General features: G+C 50.0%; 1 protein-coding gene across 1 annotated transcript; it reads left to right on the top strand.

The window, feature by feature from the left end:
• Positions 1 to 582: 582 nt before the first annotated feature.
• Positions 583 to 1,422, top strand: CC84DRAFT_1167146 (uncharacterized protein). Its single transcript, XM_018179126.1, has one exon. It carries the CDS (start codon positions 655 to 657, stop codon positions 1,033 to 1,035), a length of 381 nt encoding a protein of 126 aa, XP_018032348.1. The 5' UTR covers positions 583 to 654; the 3' UTR covers positions 1,036 to 1,422.
• The last annotated feature ends 508 nt before the right edge of the window (positions 1,423 to 1,930 follow it).

Below are 1,930 nucleotides of genomic sequence, written 5' to 3'. Positions count from 1 at the left end.
ACCCTAACCCTAACCCTAACCCTAACCCTAACCCTAACCCTAACCCTAACCCTAACCCTAACCCTAACCCTAACCCTAACCCTAACCCTAACCCTTACGAGAAATCTGACCCCTGCTGGGGCAGTGGTTCAGTTTTTTATAAGGAATCATATATAGAGGGTCAAAAAACTAGAACTACCCCAGCTTAGTAAGCTGGAGATATCTCCCCGTGAACTTCCGATCTCCGGAAGAACGTACCTCCGTACCTTGGACATGCCATTTTCAAGCTCTCCCTGCTGACTAAGGCACGAGAAGCCTCCGAGACGCTCCACAAGACGCGTGACCTCTGCCGTGACAAGAAAGGGCACCCGCGCACACAACAAAGCCTCCGCCAGAACGCAACCGAGAAAGACGCGCAAAGGCCTCCCTCTCCAAGATAGTATAACAACGACAAGACCTCACCGCTCCCTGAGAAGAAGGGCAAGAGAAGAGAAGCGTGCCACGAGTATAGTTATCATCATCGTCCCGTGCATAGATCCTCCGTCCGCACGAAGAGAGTAGACTCACAATAAACAACACCACGAAACCAAAAAAAAATTTTTTTTGCAACGCAAGGAAGCAGAACCTGTTTCCCCTTGCACAACCAGATCAGAGAAGTAGATCAGGGAAACCTCCATGCACAAACCCAACGTCCCCATACACGGGTTTAAACCTCACGTTAAACATCACGTCCCCAATAAGACTATTCCTAGTCGGAGGGGGAAGGATCCCCGCACCCTAGTAAGGCTCACGGACGGCCGCTACGATAGACCATCTAGTACGGCAAACGTCGCATCGTCCACAGTGGTATACACAAGCCCCTACAACACGAGCTCTTCCAACGCCAACGTCACCCACGCCTCGGACCAACGCATCCGCTCGGCAACCACGCCAACTTTCACACCATTATCCCTACGCAGCTTACCCACCAGCCTCGCATGCACCGCCTCTGCCTCCAGAGACACCTACCCGTCCCAGTTATCAGCCACGCCTCCCGCGAGGAATCCAAAAGGGTGAGAAGAGAAAGAGTGAGAGCACGACAACGACTAATGCGTATACTCACCATCGCCAGCGCATCCACCACTAAAGCACACTAAGCACGGTGCTCCGCCTCCTCAACCACGGGGGCAGGCCGCTCCACCGTCCCAACCGGCCGCTCCATCCTCTCGCGAGGGTACCACGGACAAAGAGACGTAAAAGGTAGCCACCACCACCTCCGTAGCCACTAGTCCCTAGTCAGGTTGGTTGCCCCCCCAACCCGGAGCCGTACTCCAACGTACCGAGAGAGGAGAGGAAAGGGAAGAAGACGCGACCACGCGAGAATAGGTAGGGGAAACCGTCCCTATATACCCCTCCTCCACGGGGTATAAGTGTATGCACGGACCCTCTCCTCTAATAAGAGAAATGCCAAGGGAAAAAGAACCCTTCTAGAAGCCCACGTCCCATAGTACCCAGCTCTATGGTCTACTATATCCCACGTAATGTTCTTCAAAAAAAAAAGGGAAGAAGAAGAAGAGGAAGAGGTTAGGGGAAAAGTGTCCCTCCTAAGAGGTAATTTATAACGTGTTGGATTAGTAAGCTGGCTAGATTAGTAAGCTAGCCACCCTACTAAGCCGCGCGTGACGCGTCCATCTACATTAATTATAAAGTCGTAATAATGCTCTCTATAGCTTATAAAAGAAGGTAGGATTAATCTTACTATTACCTCCTATTAATTTAATCCCACTTAATCGCTTCGCCGCCTTGCACTATCCTTTAATATACTATAATTAACCCTATAGACGCGCCTCCATGGTGTTAAGCCAAAATACGAGATAGTATTAGTTAATTAAAAGTTATCTCCTAGTAAGGAGTAGTCTCTTATTTAGTGGATCCTAGAGCTTAATTAACGAGGATTTCCACCCAAGATTAT

Source organism: Paraphaeosphaeria sporulosa, assembly GCF_001642045.1.
Source record: "Paraphaeosphaeria sporulosa strain AP3s5-JAC2a unplaced genomic scaffold CC84scaffold_9, whole genome shotgun sequence".
Taxonomy (NCBI): domain Eukaryota; kingdom Fungi; phylum Ascomycota; class Dothideomycetes; order Pleosporales; family Didymosphaeriaceae; genus Paraphaeosphaeria; species Paraphaeosphaeria sporulosa.
Note: the sequence above shows the minus strand (reverse complement) of the source record. Positions and strands in the feature narration are given on the sequence as shown.